The sequence below is a fragment of the Perca fluviatilis genome, chromosome 13 (genome assembly GCF_010015445.1).
Source record: "Perca fluviatilis chromosome 13, GENO_Pfluv_1.0, whole genome shotgun sequence".
Classification (NCBI taxonomy): Eukaryota; Metazoa; Chordata; class Actinopteri; order Perciformes; family Percidae; genus Perca; species Perca fluviatilis.
The window spans coordinates 16850225-16864650 of NC_053124.1; the positions used below are offsets into that span (position 1 = coordinate 16850225).

At 39.9% G+C, this 14426-nt stretch overlaps 2 protein-coding genes across 2 annotated transcripts; one reads left to right on the forward strand and one right to left on the reverse strand.

Moving 5' to 3' along the window:
* Positions 1-33: 33 nt before the first annotated feature.
* On the forward strand, positions 34-4971 carry zcchc17 (zinc finger, CCHC domain containing 17). The gene is made up of 7 exons (XM_039820751.1): positions 34-124; positions 1114-1278; positions 2480-2580; positions 2658-2749; positions 2840-2940; positions 3547-3701; positions 4054-4971. The coding sequence occupies exons 2-7, from the start codon at positions 1140-1142 to the stop codon at positions 4219-4221; spliced, it is 756 nt and encodes a 251-aa protein (XP_039676685.1). The 5' UTR covers positions 34-124; positions 1114-1139; the 3' UTR covers positions 4222-4971.
* Positions 4972-8123: 3152 nt separating this feature from the next.
* On the reverse strand, positions 8124-13391 carry fabp3 (fatty acid binding protein 3, muscle and heart). Its single transcript, XM_039819293.1, has 4 exons — positions 13181-13391; positions 11311-11483; positions 8701-8802; positions 8124-8610 (listed from the first exon to the last, which is right to left on the reverse strand). The coding sequence occupies exons 1-4, from the start codon at positions 13251-13253 to the stop codon at positions 8557-8559; spliced, it is 402 nt and encodes a 133-aa protein (XP_039675227.1). The 5' UTR covers positions 13254-13391; the 3' UTR covers positions 8124-8556.
* Positions 13392-14426: the final 1035 nt, after the last annotated feature.

Genomic DNA, 14426 nt, shown 5'->3' on the forward strand with positions numbered 1-14426 from the left:
CCGCTAGCTATGAGGCGTGTGATTGGTTAAAGCCTGCTCCGAGTGCGCTGATTGGTTTACATGACTTGTTGTTAAACTGATCTGCACCGGATGTAAAACGGAACCAGCTTTGTTAATACGAAAGGTAACAATATTCATTTATATTTTCTAATGACTTCGCGCTACATTCTGTACCGTTCTTGTATTTATTTGGATATACACTTCGCGCACGGGCCAATTATCCTGTTTATTTGTTTGTTTGTGTTTTGTCGTTAGCTAGCTAGCTAGCTAGAAGACAATGCTTTAATCTAGCTAACGTTGGCTAACGTTAGCCTCACTGCTACTATTCACATTCAACTAACGTTACAACAGATGTAAAGTCAAGTTAGCCTACATCAGTTTTTATCATATCTAAGGTTCCTCTGCACACAGTTTACTCTCTGAATCTCAACCTACTCAACTATATTGTATCCCTATGTGAGAGAACTGCAGTATCTCTGCTAAATTTCAAAGAGGGATTTAATTGTTAATCACTGAAAATTTAATATTTAAACTAATTAACTTAACTATTCTTCATGTTGTTGAGTTCCTCTAAAGTCGTAATATCAATAGTATTAATGTTTAAATCATAATACGAAAAATATAAAACTCAAAACTATTTCTAAGTGTAATGCAATGTGATGTTTGTTTATTTAGCAATTTACACGGTATACAGTTAAGAAGACTTATAGTATTTAAGTAGTTACACTGTTTGAATTACAAACCATATTTAGTGTCATTCCTCCTGGTATGATTCAGCGATCCAAGAGGTTATGGTTTATTAGTTCAATTAAATTGGAAGGAAAGGACTATTTGGACAGATGCACTGGAATGGAGTCTTCACTATATTTAATAAATATTGTTATAGTTAAAGACTTTTCTTATGAAGCTGTTTATATATTATATCCTGTTAAAAGGTAAATTGTACAGAGATTTAAAGTAGACACTGATGTTATGTGTGTTTTCTGTAACTCTTGCCCCAAAACACTTGATTTTTGGATTCATCTACAGGATTGCCTGTGGACGAAAAACAACCTCTTTTATTTTTTATGATAGTACAAATGATTAAAATATGTTTCATTATCAATCTTCTAGATCAGCTCATTGATACCTGTGGGACAATGTCTGACAGTGATGGCCAAGGACAAGAGCCTGCTGGACTGGATGGTCTTCCACCAATGCACAGCATTTCCAAGGGAGAGGTGGTCTCTCTGCAGACCTATGGAGCCTTTGTCAGACTGCCAGGATACAAGAAGGAAGGTTGGCAAAAAGTGAATTCATCTCTCGACTCTTATTGCAAACATGTACAACGATCAGAGGGGGAAAAAAGGTCACAAATGCAAATTGAGTCAAATTAATCAAAATAATTTGAAGAAATGTAAAAGAAGGCAAAAAGCCACCACAAAATACAGAATAGGTAGCAGAGACACAACACAATAAGAAAACCTCATTAGGGAAATATTGTAGAGCTTGCATGGGTGAAAACCGTTAAATCCACAGTAACCTGGACAATTATAAGAAAAACATAAAACAGAGGACAATGCAGTGGCAGAAATATGCTAAGTCAACACCTGCATTCACTGCCAGGTAAAACCACTGCATCAGAGATGGGACTTTGGCCAGAGCAGAATGCAGAGAATGCAGCAACCAAGAGGCAGCCCTCTTTCCCAGAGTCTAGTGCATGCATAGTGTCTGTGCCAGTCTGACAGTGCTGTCTCAGCGAGAGTTAGGAGAAGAGACTGCAAGGCACCTACATGATGCTTCTAAAGTAGGATTTCAACATTTCCACAGAATTTCTTCTCTGATTGCTGGCAGTAAGGTAGCCAGCATCCTGCAATCTGTGGGCATGCCACAGCATATAACATATATACAATGCAAGTGTATTATATTTTAATGTTTTTAATATGTTGACTTATTTTTTACTCAGTTTGAGTTCTATGACTTCCTAGTAAAAGTTGTGCATGAGGGATTTGTGGTTGGCCAGGGTTGTTAAGAAGTGGAACAGATTGATGAAGTTGGATGTCATCAATATAATATATATTTACAATTACTTTTTTGATTATGATTTGTTGTGGCACAATTGTCCTTGATCTGCATGTCAAACAAAATACCTGCTGCCACCACTGGAGGGCGAACTAAGCAAAGTTTACTGGGATAAATTCAACTTTATAACCATGGTTCTGAGAAAATAATCTATTTATGTTTCTAAGAAAGTTTAAGATTGAAATATTTTATTTAAGTTAGAACTGGTTTGAACTGGAAGTTCAGAATGGATGTAATGTGAAAATGCAAATGTCTTAAAGATTTCTAATGATCAGAAGAATCTTTGATTCTTGATGAAATTAAAGCATATATTTCATCATCAGCAAAACAAATGACCTTTTAATTTGAAAGCAATTTCTGCTCAGCATTTTATGTATTTCTTTGATTGATATCTACACTTATTCCCTCGCACATACAGGCCTTGTACATGTGAGTGAGATGTCAGCCACACGGATTGAGAATGCCTCAGAGGTTGTCGATATGGGGGAACAGGTGTGGATTAAAGTCATTGGGAGAGAGGTAACAACACACACACACACACACCATGTGTCAGTGCAGTGAGCAGGATGACTGCAACTCTGTTCACTGTCTCTCAGATTCGGGATGACAAGGTGAAGTTGTCCTTCTCAATGAAAGCTGTCAATCAGGGAACAGGGCAGGACTTGGACCCAAACAATGTTATGGCAGAGTAAGTACTTACAGTTTAATTTTGTTATATATGTGTTTCCGCATGGGTGTATGGACCGGTCCGTGTTCTATCATCTGTGTGTGATTGCAGGCAGGATGCGAGGCGCCGTAAGCAGTTTAGAGACCACACAGGCAACAGGATCACATTGGAGGCTGTACTCAACACAACGTGCTCAAAGTGTGGATGCAAGGGTACGACAACAACATCAAACAAAAGAACAGTCATATCATTAGAAAATACAGACTGCATTGGTTTCCTACAATTTCCACTGGGAAATTTGCTTAAAGTGCTCATATTGTGCTTTTTGGCTTTTACCCTTTCCTTTATTGTGTTATATATGTTTTTTGTGCACATTATAGGTTTACAAAGTGAAAAAGCCCAAACTGCTCCAAACAGCTCTGTTGTAGTCCAGCCTTTACTTCCGTGACAAACGTGCATCACTTTGTAACACGCATAATAATGCTCGCCTAGCTGCTAGCATGGCACGCCCTCATACTCTGCAACTGACAAGCAAGCAGTATTTACTGCGCATTTGCGACTCCCAACAAAGATGGAACAGAAGTGAGATGCCTCACTCTGTAGCTAAAACAGAGAGCTCAACACACAGGGTGAAAAGAGGAGCTGCAGCACTGTGCAGTACAACAAAAATATGGGGTTTTCTGAAAATTAAACCACATAAACCTATTCTGGTACAACTTCTAATTGCAATTATGAACCTGAAAATGAGCATAATATGAGCACTTTAAAAATCCCTTTAAATTTGTGCAGCAGTTTTAATAAATTGTTACTCTTTTCAGGTCACTTCACAAAAGACTGTTTCTCTGCTCCGGGCTTGCAATACACTCTTTTGCCTGAAGAGGACGAGGAAGAGCAACGGCAGCAGCAGCAACAGCAGCAGACCTCCGCTGTTTCAACACAGCAAGACTCAGACAAAAAGAAGAAGAAAAAGAAGGTCAATATGTGACAATTAATGTCCCGCATGGCTATCACTTCCTTTTTTTTTCCCCCAGCTCTCCTCCACCTTTCATTTTGTGTGAGTCATCTACTGCAACAACCCACACGTCTCTGTATGGCAGGGCATGTCTGTGGTTGCTTATGCTGAAAGATACAAGACGGCTGTAAAAAGTGTTGTTTTGAAAGACTCCAGTATGGTTTGGTGCTGATGCAAACAACTGTTTAGTCATTTAGTTTTGAGGTATTGAAACTGCTGTCTGCTTCTTGCATAATTCTGTGTTGTCATTTTTGTTCCACTTAATTTTATTGCCACACAAAACGAATGTTCTTCTTATACGTTTATCCTCCAGGAGAAGAAAATGAAGAAGAAGAGGAAGAGGGATAGGAAGGAGTCAGAGAGCGACAGCAGCAGCAGCGGCGAATGCAAATCTAAGAGGAGGCGCCACGAGCACACTCACGACAAAGAGGACAAAAAGAAGAAGAAACACAAGAAACACAGATCACACAAACACAGCTGAGACAGCCACAAAAAAATACATCTTCAGTCACACACTGCAGCTATCAGACAGAGGCAAAAGAGGAAGTGGGTAGCAACAGACGGACTGACAGACTTCCAGCTGTGTATCTTTTCATAATCTCTCCACCGACCGCTCATTATAGAAACCCTCATTTAAGTTTTTCCTTACTGTCTCTCCATGTTGAAAGAATGCTAAGACTTCCTATCAAGTTTAAAGAATCAAAATCGGTCACAAAATTCAGGTGACAAGCCACACTTGTTCAAAAGTAACCTCTGGCTCCCCCTCAGAGGGAGGAATTTACACAACATATGTAACCCAATAGGTGTAACCAGTGTGACAGCAAGTGGCTATCCCTTTTGAAATCCAGATGTTGTTTACATCTATGCGGTTTAATTAAGCAGACATGAAGACCATAAAGCTGAATCTTGTGGGGATCTAACATAAACAACCTTTAAACAAGCCACACAGAGAAAGCTATATATACACACACACACACACACATGTAGGAAGTAGTAAAGAAAAAAAAACAGGATGTGTAATGCAGCACAAGCAAGCGTGACAGGAAGTTCAAGCTATGATGATATCCTGACTGTCTGCCCCTCATTGTGAACATACAGTAGACGTGTGTGTTTGAGAGGTGTGTGTTTGTGTATCTTGTCTCCAGGGGACTGCTTGCAGGAGAAACAACCCTCTTCCTGCATGTCAACTGTTAACTCCATTAAATTTTATTTGTGAAGATAAAAAAAAAAATGCCTCTTGATGTCTTTGTTCGCCAACCTTGATCTCCTAATGCTGGTTGGGTCTGGTCCACCCTGGGGTCTTTTAAGGTTAATGTTTTCAAGTAAGGTAGGGTGTCTCAGGCCACAGGCCTATACCCAGGGTTTCCCAATACAGCGGCGCGCGCGTTCACATAAAAGAGGCAGTGTTTGCACAGCACGACCACTCGTATCTACCAGAGCCGCATATTTTATATAAAAAGAGCAAACTATAATTCTACATAAATATGAAGAACACAGACACGGTTTTACAGGCAAAATGCAATACAGTCGCTGCTTCCTAAAACGGGAAGGAAAGCTGGCAAAAAAAATAGCCGATGCTGTAGACGCGTAAATCACAGCGCTTATCAATATCACTTCCCCATCAGTCAGGCATAAGATCTGACCATAACTATGCTTGTGCTTTCCATAAACTGTCGTTGCTTTAGCCTTTTATTCCAGTTGCAACCCTGGCAGTGGGAAGCGATCGTGAGAGCAAATAAAAAATATAAACGTAATATATACGTATATATAACGTTATATATAATAACGTAATTCAAACCGATGTGCGCATTGGCGACACACGGCTCAAGAAGCTGACAAATAGCCTATACGTAATTCCCTCTGCTTAAAATCTAGGCTATATCTTTCATAAAAATACCCATCAGGGAGTGTTAACGGGGTTGTTTAACTTTTAAGAGCGCACCTCTCTGTCTCTCTCTCTTCGCGCACCGATGAGGTCCACCTGATCTTCTAATCTTTTAAGAACGGTGACGCCGTTATCAATCGAGTATTGATTGGTCAGTAGGCGGTGCTTTTATACCGGTTGATCTCTGATCTCCAATTTAACCTGCTCCCGACCTGAAGTTACCTCGTTAACGCCAGATCTTGACTCGTACAGGCCTCTGGACTGAGACGAGCTGAAGGATTTACACAAACTGAATTCCAGGTTGGGTCATGTAGCCTACTGTTGAAGTTAAAAAAGTTAAAACATTGGTGATGTTTTAGAGCAATATACTGGTAGGTCAAAAATGTAACTTATTTTATGTACACTGCTGTGAGACTGAGTGACACTGAAACTGAGCCGAAAATGATTGTTTCAATACTGATTACGCCTAATCAGCATTTGACTGGCTCACACCTTCTCAAGCTTCTAAAGAATCATCAGGTCCTGTCTGTCATTTAGCATACAGAAGACTCATTGTCCCCACAGGAAAGGTAACTGTTGTTTCTGCTTTTTGGGGAGACACTCCCTGTTGGGCCAGACTTGATTAGAACAAAATAAATGCATATATCTCTGTAAACTTGAATAGAATCGGCACTACCATGATAAACGACCTTTGTGTGTGACCTGGAGTAAACCTGAAATCAGGGGTGTGTCCTTAACCTGGGACAGTTTCCATTCAAGGAAACACCCACAATTCCAAAGGAATATAATTGTGAAACAGAGAAGGATTCAGGGCTGCAAACTGTGACCCCACAATGGAAGCAGGTTCAGACCGCTGTTTACAGTGTATTGTTTTGTCATGTCACAAGACTGTTTTTATGTGACTCCCACAAGGAGAAGCATGATTCAGTTTCATTTTGTCTTGTAATTTTCATCATGTTGTTTATTAAACCTTTTGCTTAATCTTTCAATTGGACCAAGTCTCTCCTTCCTCCTCAGAAATCAAATTATCACGTCTTTTAGAGTTTCTTCGCAGTACCATAGGTCAAAGTTGCAAAAAGTGGCTTTTTTTCTTTTCTTTTCAAAAGATACAGTAACCCCTGTTAACTGCCAATGTAAGACAAGATAAGGCGATGTTAAGGAATTTCCATCTTGTTTCTTTTGTGCTGCTCTGACCTTGTCTCAAAGCTCCCACTTGTAGGATTGTGGAGAAATCGAATGTTTCCAGCTGTAGCGATTTGGCAAGACTGCTGTGAACTCCATTGGCAGTGACCCCTGTTCATTAGTCAGTCTCAAGACTCCTCTTCCCTTTCTTACATTTCTCATTAGGTTATTTCACTTAAAAATTAAAATATTTTTTTTTTTTTTTTTTTTTTTTTTTTTTTAAACTCACTTTTTATTTTAAACAAAAAAAAAAAAAAAAAAAATATAAAAAAAAAAAATAATATAAAAAAAACCAAAATTAAAAAATTGTGAGCTTGTCATGCTATTGTTCACATATTTTGAATAAAATGTTTCCACACAGAATTATACCTTCAACGCATTGTCACCTGCCTTTGTTTACCATGTATCCAATACTTTTAGCTATGCAGATATAGTTGCAGTATATATTTGATACAAGATGTCTATACCCATAATCTCTATTTTGCATTGGGTTTGTCCTTTCTTCTGACCATTTCAGTTCAGGGTAACTTTAGTTGCCCTGCGCCCTTTCACCCCTTCCCCCTGCCTCTAGTTGGCAGGCTGTCACTCACATGACATCAATCTACTGTGGGAGGCGGGAATGATACATTTAAAATGACATACACCAAGTAAACAAACTTTCCACTCACTAAGTGAGGAAAAAAAAAAAAAAAAAAAAAAAAAAAAAAAAAAAAAAAAAACACACACACACACACACACACACACACACACACACACACACACACACACACACACACACACACACACACACACACACACACACACACACACACACACACACACACACACACACACACACACACACACACACACACACACACACAGTAGCCAGAGTTGTTGAGGAGCTATAATTACCTGAGTATCTGTAAAACTAGTGGTGTTGGAAACTATGGTCATATTCTGTGTATATACTTTTTTACTTACAATTGTGTTGCCCTACTGAACTTTTGCCTGGAGTACGTTCAAGTCCACAACACTCAGAAAGTTTAGTTCTGAATTCATGACCGTGACTAACTTTTACTGCGCCCTTGGGCTGACGCTCCCTGAATGACACTGTACATAATTATTTACTGATCGCAGCTGCCCAGGCATTTAATTACATGATACGATATTCCTCAAATTCTACAATAAATTAGAATAATGTGAAATTTCCCTCAATGATATTTGCTCATTTCAGTCCCAGTTGAGTAAACTTTGTCTTTAGTCAGTGAACTTTCTGTGCCGGGAACTACCAACTATGTACAAACATTAAACATCTCAAGAATGAACACATCCCGGAGCATTTTCATTGTTTTATCAGTTTGTCCAGCAGACAAGAAGAATTGTGTACACTGCTGTTATTTTTTTCAATAGGCAAACTTTTCCAGGTTTAACATAGGCACCATGACATAACACATTTTCAACAAAAAAAATGAAATGCAGAACTGGATTTTAAAAGAAAACAACAAATCATTGGACTATATTCAGTGTGTCTTACAGTAGGAGGAACACACACTATAAAGAAAAGTACAGGGAGAAAAGGGAGCTCACAGTCAGCAGTAATGTTAATACTGAGCATACAGTATGAAGGGACATTGATGGGAATCTGCAGTAGTAGTCTGCAGTGCCATGCGAGGGGATTGCTTGGCTTGGGTTGAAGTGGTGTTAAGGCGTTTGGGGGTGCGATGCTTTAGCTGATGCAAGTAGATGTTGGAGGGAGATTTCAGTGTTTTACTCTGCCTTCACGTAGTGACGTTTGCAAACGACATTCCCCATTGAAAGTGTCTGTGATGAAGAGAGAGAAAGACAGTTAAAAAAAACAAAAACAATGAACACACATATTGTTAAATGTACACATTTTGTGTGAGCACTGACCAGTGTGAGGGCGTTGCCGTTGACTTCCCTGACCAGACTGGTCTCTTTGCCGTCCCACTTCTGTATGTGCACCATCTTCCCATCCTCTATATTTACAATTGACTGGAGCGAGCAGAGAGACAAACAGAAGGAGCTTATTACACCCTAGTGTACTGTACATACTCAAGATCATATGAATCTTCTCATGAATGAATGTTTGGTTCATTAAACATTTATTTAAGTACAACTTTGAGGTACTTGCTTTGCTACTTTATACTTCTACTTCAGTACTTTTCAGTGGCAAATGCTGTACTTTTTACATCACTACATTTATTTGACAGCTACAGTTAGCCTACCTTGCAGATTAATGCTGTGTCTCAATTCGCGCACTTCTGTTCTTGCTATTTTGAGTGCATAGTGCATCACACCGTATATCGTAACAACCGTTACGAGTGACCGGATGGTGCACTCGTAATGGTCAAAAAGTTTGAGAGTGGAACGCTGGGCGCTACTCACGCTCAACGGTCGCCAATCTTTGCTACGTAGCAGAAGCTACAGGCCCACCAACATTTATCTAACTTGTGAAAATGGCCGGTGAAGAAGCTGCAACTGTTGTGATTGAAACAGCGAAAAACTACACAAATGTAATTTATACATGTGTTTTTTTAATAATTACCACTATAATGTAGTCGGATAGTTGGAAAACAAGCCGGTATATATTTTATTGGGGGTGGTAATGCGCCGCCTGGTTGCTATTCACTATTACAAAGAAGAAGAGTCATTTCTGGTAAGTGCATAATGGCAGTGGGCTATTTGAGACAATACTACCCTGTCGAAATGTATGCACTACACAAGTGATTACATAGTGTTCACAGTGTACTACATGTAAGTTTACTAATGGAAGCATCCAAAGTGAGACACAGTATAAGATTTCACATGCAAAACATACGTATGATCTTATTAAATATGCATGTTATAGATTAAACTACCAAACACTAAAGTAGTTAAATTAGCTCTGCCTCGACCAGCTACAACAGAAAAATGCTACTTATTTCGCTAACGAATGTAACTGTAATGCTAAAATGTGTAAAAAAATAGCACAAGTAGAGAAGAGTCGTAAAGTTAGCCAAAATGACTCAGGACTGTCAGTTATAGCCCACAGCAACATCTGAAGTTTGCAAACGTTAGCTAACATTAGCCACCATAAGCTTTATAAAAATCGATCATAGGTGTGTAGGTATAGGTTTTTATTTGTAAAAGAAAGAATGTTATTTCTTTTCTCAAAACATATATAGTGTCACTTCAAAGATTATTTTTGGGGGGCTTTTCCCTTTATTTAGACAGTTACAATGGATAGACATGAAAGGGGGAGAGAGATGAGGGATGACAAGCAGCAAAGGGCAGCAGGTCGGATTCTGACCCGCGCCGTTGCATATATAGTGTCACTTTAAAGCATGAGTAATAAATGAGCCAATCATATGTAATATTTTAACATTGTGCTTTTGCTTTTGATGCTTTCATACTAGCAAAATGTCTTCTTAAAGTTTATTATGCATATGCTCGCCTGTTTTGTGTCTTAAGAGTGTTGAATCAGACTGAGAAATAATTTGACTCACAACGAGCCACAAATAAGGATGTTTCCAGTCTGTGACGTATCTCAAACAAGCAAAACTCTACTCCTCTGTACTCCGAAACCACAGTACATTCCCCCCTACCTCTAAATTAGAATATGGTAATGTCGCTGTGTCTTAATTGGTTGCAAATTATGACCAGTCCATTTTTTTACCTCTGACCTTCAAAACAAGAATCACAACCTCCAACTGTGACAAATCACAGTTTTTTGTTTTGCCATCAATCTTCCTCATGACTGTTATTATCACTCTCATATATTTATGGATACTTCAGCATGCTTTAGGTGTATAGTGGGTTTCATAGAGAACCACTTAAAGACGCTTTATTAAAGCGCCCATATTATGCTCATTTTCAGGTTCATAACTGTATTTTAAGGTTGTACCAGAATAGGTTTACATGGTTTAATTTTCAAAAAACACCATATTGTTGTTGTACTGCACAGCTCTCTCTCACTGCTGCAGATCCTCTTTTCACCTGGTTTCTGTTTTAGCTACAGAGTGAGACCTCTTTTCATCTTCTTCTTCTGTACTATCTTTGATTGCACTCGCACATGCTCAGTAGTTCAGATGTAGATCATGTCAGCTAGCTAGCTCTAGAGACAGTAAAAGAAAGGTTGTTTCTCCAACTTCAGTCAGTTACAAGGCAGGATTAGCTGAGAGACTTCTAAACACGAGGGCATGTAAGTAGTTCTTTTGTAGATTATGGTGAACTTGTGTGTGTTGTAGCAGTGCTTTGCTATTGAGCACAACGTAGCGTACTAGCGTTAGCATTAGCGTTAGCATGCTAATGCTAACGGTTTGCATGCTAACGAGCTAACGGTTGTGGTTAGCCAGCTCATTTCGGACTGTGATGTCACAGTCCGAGCCGATTTGAAAAAGCTCACCAGGAGACTGAAGGCAGGAACATACATTCAACAAAGAATTGATAAAAAAAATTTGCTGCCTTCAGTAAAAATCATTATTCTCACTGATCTCCTGTATGAGCAACCTGACCTCTCACCTTAACTTTCCTGTCATCGGCGGTGGTCTCGTCAAACTCCTCTCCCAGCTTGAAGTTAAGCTCTGTGTTCTTTATGGAGCTCTGGGTCTTCACCGTCACCTTGTCACCTTCCACTAAGATGATAGTGGTGGGCTTGGTCATGGTTCCCACCGCACGTGTAGCAAAGCCCACACCTGTTAAAAACAAAGACACATGGGTTATGTAAAGTTTTGGGGGAGGACATACAGTAGTTGCCTTGATGCATGCAAAAAATAAACAGGCAAATAATAAAGAGGCAAAAAAATCTCAACCAATTAAAAATAAAAAATTTCAACCTTGTGGTGGCGCTACATGAAAAGTCAAGTAAAAAGCAGTAGCCATGCATTTGTCCTTTGGGTCTCCTTCAGCTGACACTCTCTAATCTCTATTTGACTGCTGTCCAAACTTGCATCATGTTCTTCAAACACTGCAGGGCCCACTGACCTGTCTGCCTGGGCATGTATGTGTGCAAATGATTGCTCGCTTTCTCATGTGTGTGTGTGTGTGTGTGTGTGTGTGTGTGTGTGTGTGTGTGTGTGTGTGTGCGCGTGTGTGTGTGTGTGTGTGTGTGTGTGTGCTCGAGGGAGGGAGGGATCAAAAGACTAAATTTCATTGGGTAATAGTGACTTAACTCCCTTGTCTACCAAAGGAGAAAATCTTTTTCAAACTGGAGACCCGGTTCATCTCCAAGAGCAAAAACAGCTACTTTCCCACAATCAATACAACAAAAAGTCTGTGTGTGTGTATGTGAGATGTGTGTCTGCATACGCGTCATTGATCAAGAGGTTTGGGGTTAGAGGTTGAAGGGTCTCTGTTTCTATGGTAATCAGAGCAGATAGGTCGATTAATTGTGGCTGAAGCCAGTAGGCATAAATCTCTCTCTTTCACAAACACACACTAACACACACACACACAAACACACACACACACACACACACACACACAAAGTCAAATAGTGTCATTCTTCACGGTTGTAAAAGTCCGAGCACCTGTTCCCATCACACACACACAACAAACTATGTGCGAGTGTGGGTGAGATGTTTGAAGCCCACTTTTTCTGTACATTCTCATCCCATTTGCTCCTCGGCATTGGGACCATCTTAATATTCAACTCCTTTCATGGCCTCAAACAATGAACAGCTTTCAGCAGAGGTCACCCACACTATGCAAGTGTGAATGCCAGTTTGTTGCCATTCAAACTCAAAGTGGGGGTTTGCTCCACTAAAAGAAAGCCCCTCCCTCATTTCCAGCACTTTAGGCCATGCGGTCAACCACTCTTCCTCTTTTTCCTCCCCCTGTGGTTCCCATTCTCCCCCGTTTTCTTTCTTTCTTTCTCTCTTTTTCCACCCTTGTGCCTCTTTTATCAGTTTTTCTCCTATTCTCTATTTTGGTTCCACCCTTATTTACCCTTTAACTGCTTTACAGCTCGAACAGCTGCTTAAACAGGTTAAACACAAACACACCTTCAAACATCTATCTTTCCTCAGCCCATTTTCACATGTGCTCACATGCAGCACTGCGTCCTGTTACTCACGCATGCGCACACATTCACATGCATACGTTTTCAAGATTCAATTTTTCTAGTTGTCATTAAGCAGAGTACAGAGCTAATGAAATGCAGTTAGCATCTAACCAGAGTGCAAGAATATAGTGATATATATATATATATATATATATATATATAAATATAAATATGTATACAGAAAGTGCAGGAGTAAGTATTGTGGTGAATATATTAAAAAACGTAGACAGTAGGGATTGCAAATGTGAGGTATGTAAAGTATGAAACATCACCGAATGTACAGTTGGATAATATATGCACATTTACTGTACACACAAAACACACACTTACCCAGCTCCTTCATGTAGTCATCAAATTTCTCGCTCTCCTTGAGGTTCCATGTGCCAACGAAAGCCTCTGCCATGTCTGCAGTAGTGTGGAGGAATAAGGTTGCAAGAGACTGTGTAAGGGTGTGCGTGTATGAGAGAGAGAGAGCGTGTGAGGCAGCAAAGGGAGGGAGTGATAGAATGAGAGAAGAGGGAGACAGTGTAGTCAGCACTACAAGCTGTGCAGCAATCCTACTGGCTGGATTTATACCGGCTGTTCATGATGTCATCAGGCTGTGCACAGAGCGCAAGGGAGGAGGGAGGGGTGAGGAGGGGGATGGAGACTAAAGACAGGCTACTCGTAGTCTCAAGCTGTTTTTTTTCTCCTCTCTGACAGTGGGGGCTCCGCCTCCCTTTACTCTGCCTTCTATTCTCTTAAAGCTTGGGTGTCTTTAGGTGGCCTTGTTGCTTTCACTGATCCTCCCTCTCTTACTCCTTCTCAAATGTTACAAAATTCACATTTTCTTTGGGGTCATAAATAAATACAGTGTTGTCAGGTTGTACAAGGCTTACAATGTAGATACAACTACATTACATAGAACACTGACAAAGTGATGCAAACTAACCATTATCAAAACATGTAATTCACTTTTAAATATACTTTATTTGCATATTTACAAGTATCTGTAACGCCACAGGTGGCCCTCGGCTCGGCCCTCGTCGCCCTTGTCTGGGCCAAACATTTGCACTGAAACACACCGCACACACTACAGCCGACTGCCAAGTACCACGTACGTTTTGCGCAGCGTGCAATGAAATAACTCGGCGGTAATCTATTCATTATTCAACAACACAAGGGAAACCGGATACTCTGGTGAGCAGAGGTGTCAAGTAACGAAGTAAAAATACTTTGTTACCTTACTTAAGTAGAAATTTTGGGTATCTATACTTTACTGGAGTAATTATTTTACAGCAGACTTTTTACTTTCTACTCCTTACATTTTAAAAATAGCCTCGTTACTCCTATTTCATTTCGGCTTGTCATTGTTAAAAAAAAACACAAAAAAACCCCCAAAACCTATCCAGATAAATCGCGCTATCAGGATAGCATGAATTGGATGAGAAGTATAAACATATACCATTCCGACGCGATCCATCGCACCTGCACATGACACAAATCACGTCACACTGCAGCAAGGAAATAGCAGACGTATGTAGCCTACTACGAAGATGTCCCTGGCTCAAGAGGACTCGAGCGAAATGTCCCAACC

What these genes read in the sequence shown, in the direction of transcription:
- zcchc17 (XM_039820751.1), top strand. Translation starts at nt 1,140, where the DNA reads ATGTCTGACAGTGATGGCCAAGGACAAGAGCCTGCTGGACTGGATGGT. An exon ending in TTAAAGTCATTGGGAGAGAG is followed by an intron (nt 2,581 to 2,657) that starts GTAACAACACAC and finishes ACTGTCTCTCAG; the next exon opens with ATTCGGGATGACAAGGTGAA. An exon ending in AAAAGAAGAAGAAAAAGAAG is followed by an intron (nt 3,702 to 4,053) that starts GTCAATATGTGA and finishes TTTATCCTCCAG; the next exon opens with GAGAAGAAAATGAAGAAGAA.
- fabp3 (XM_039819293.1), bottom strand. Translation starts at nt 13,253, where the DNA reads ATGGCAGAGGCTTTCGTTGGCACATGGAACCTCAAGGAGAGCGAGAAA. An exon ending in TGACTACATGAAGGAGCTGG is followed by an intron (nt 11,484 to 13,180) that starts GTAAGTGTGTGT and finishes TGTTTTTAACAG; the next exon opens with GTGTGGGCTTTGCTACACGT. An exon ending in CCGATGACAGGAAAGTTAAG is followed by an intron (nt 8,803 to 11,310) that starts GTGAGAGGTCAG and finishes TGCTCGCTCCAG; the next exon opens with TCAATTGTAAATATAGAGGA.